At 46.6% G+C, this 798-nt stretch overlaps 1 gene segment (V, D, J or C); it reads left to right on the top strand.

Moving 5' to 3' along the window:
• Nucleotides 1-356: 356 nt before the first annotated feature.
• Nucleotides 357-798, top strand: part of LOC105535473 — a 3927-nt gene continuing 3485 nt past the window's right edge. The window contains 1 exon segment of the V gene segment in view: nucleotides 357-430. Coding sequence covers nucleotides 376-430 — 55 coding nt within the window.

Raw genomic sequence — 798 nt, 5'->3', positions numbered from 1 at the left:
TTACTATGTGTTTCCTACAAACAAGAATATTCTCCTAAATAATCCCCAAACACCAATGAAATATTTTACTCCAATGACTCCTGAGGAATATTTCAAATTGTCAGAAAAAAACTAAAAAATATTTCTTATGACAAAATAGTCCTCAGTAGAAACACATTCTCTGCAGACAAATTTATGCCACCCTGGTCTTACTTGGGACACCTGAGGACACTGAGCCAGTGCTTAGCTACTGAGGTGAGCCAACCCTGCAGCTGTGCCCAGCCTACCCTGTCTTCTTCTCATTTGCATATTCCCAGAGCACATCCTCCTGCCCTGAAGATTTATTAATAGGCTGGACACACTTCGTGCAGGAGTCAGACCCAGTCAGGACATAGCATGGACATGAGGGTCCCCGCTCAGTTCCTGGGGCTCCTGCTGCTCTGGCTCCCAGGTAAGGAAGGAGAACACTAGCGGTTTACTCAGCCCAGTGTGCTCAGTACTGCCTGGCTATTCAAGGAAGTCTTCCTATAATATGATCAGTAGTATGAATATTTGTTTTTGTGTTTCCAATCTCAGGTGTCAGATGTGACATCCAGATGACCCAGTCTCCATCTTCCCTGTCTGCATCTGTGGGAGACAAAGTCACCATCACTTGCCATGCCAGTCAGGGTATTAGCAGCTGGTTAGCCTGGTATCAGCAGAAACCAGGGAAAGCTCCTAAGCACCTGATCTATAAGGCGTCCAGTTTGCAAAGTGGGGTCCCATCAAGGTTCAGCGGCAGTGGATCTGGCACAGATTTCACTCTCACCATCAGCAGCC

Source organism: Mandrillus leucophaeus, unplaced genomic scaffold (genome assembly GCF_000951045.1).
Source record: "Mandrillus leucophaeus isolate KB7577 unplaced genomic scaffold, Mleu.le_1.0 Scaffold1465, whole genome shotgun sequence".
Taxonomy (NCBI): domain Eukaryota; kingdom Metazoa; phylum Chordata; class Mammalia; order Primates; family Cercopithecidae; genus Mandrillus; species Mandrillus leucophaeus.
This window is presented reverse-complemented; position numbering and strand designations above follow the sequence as displayed.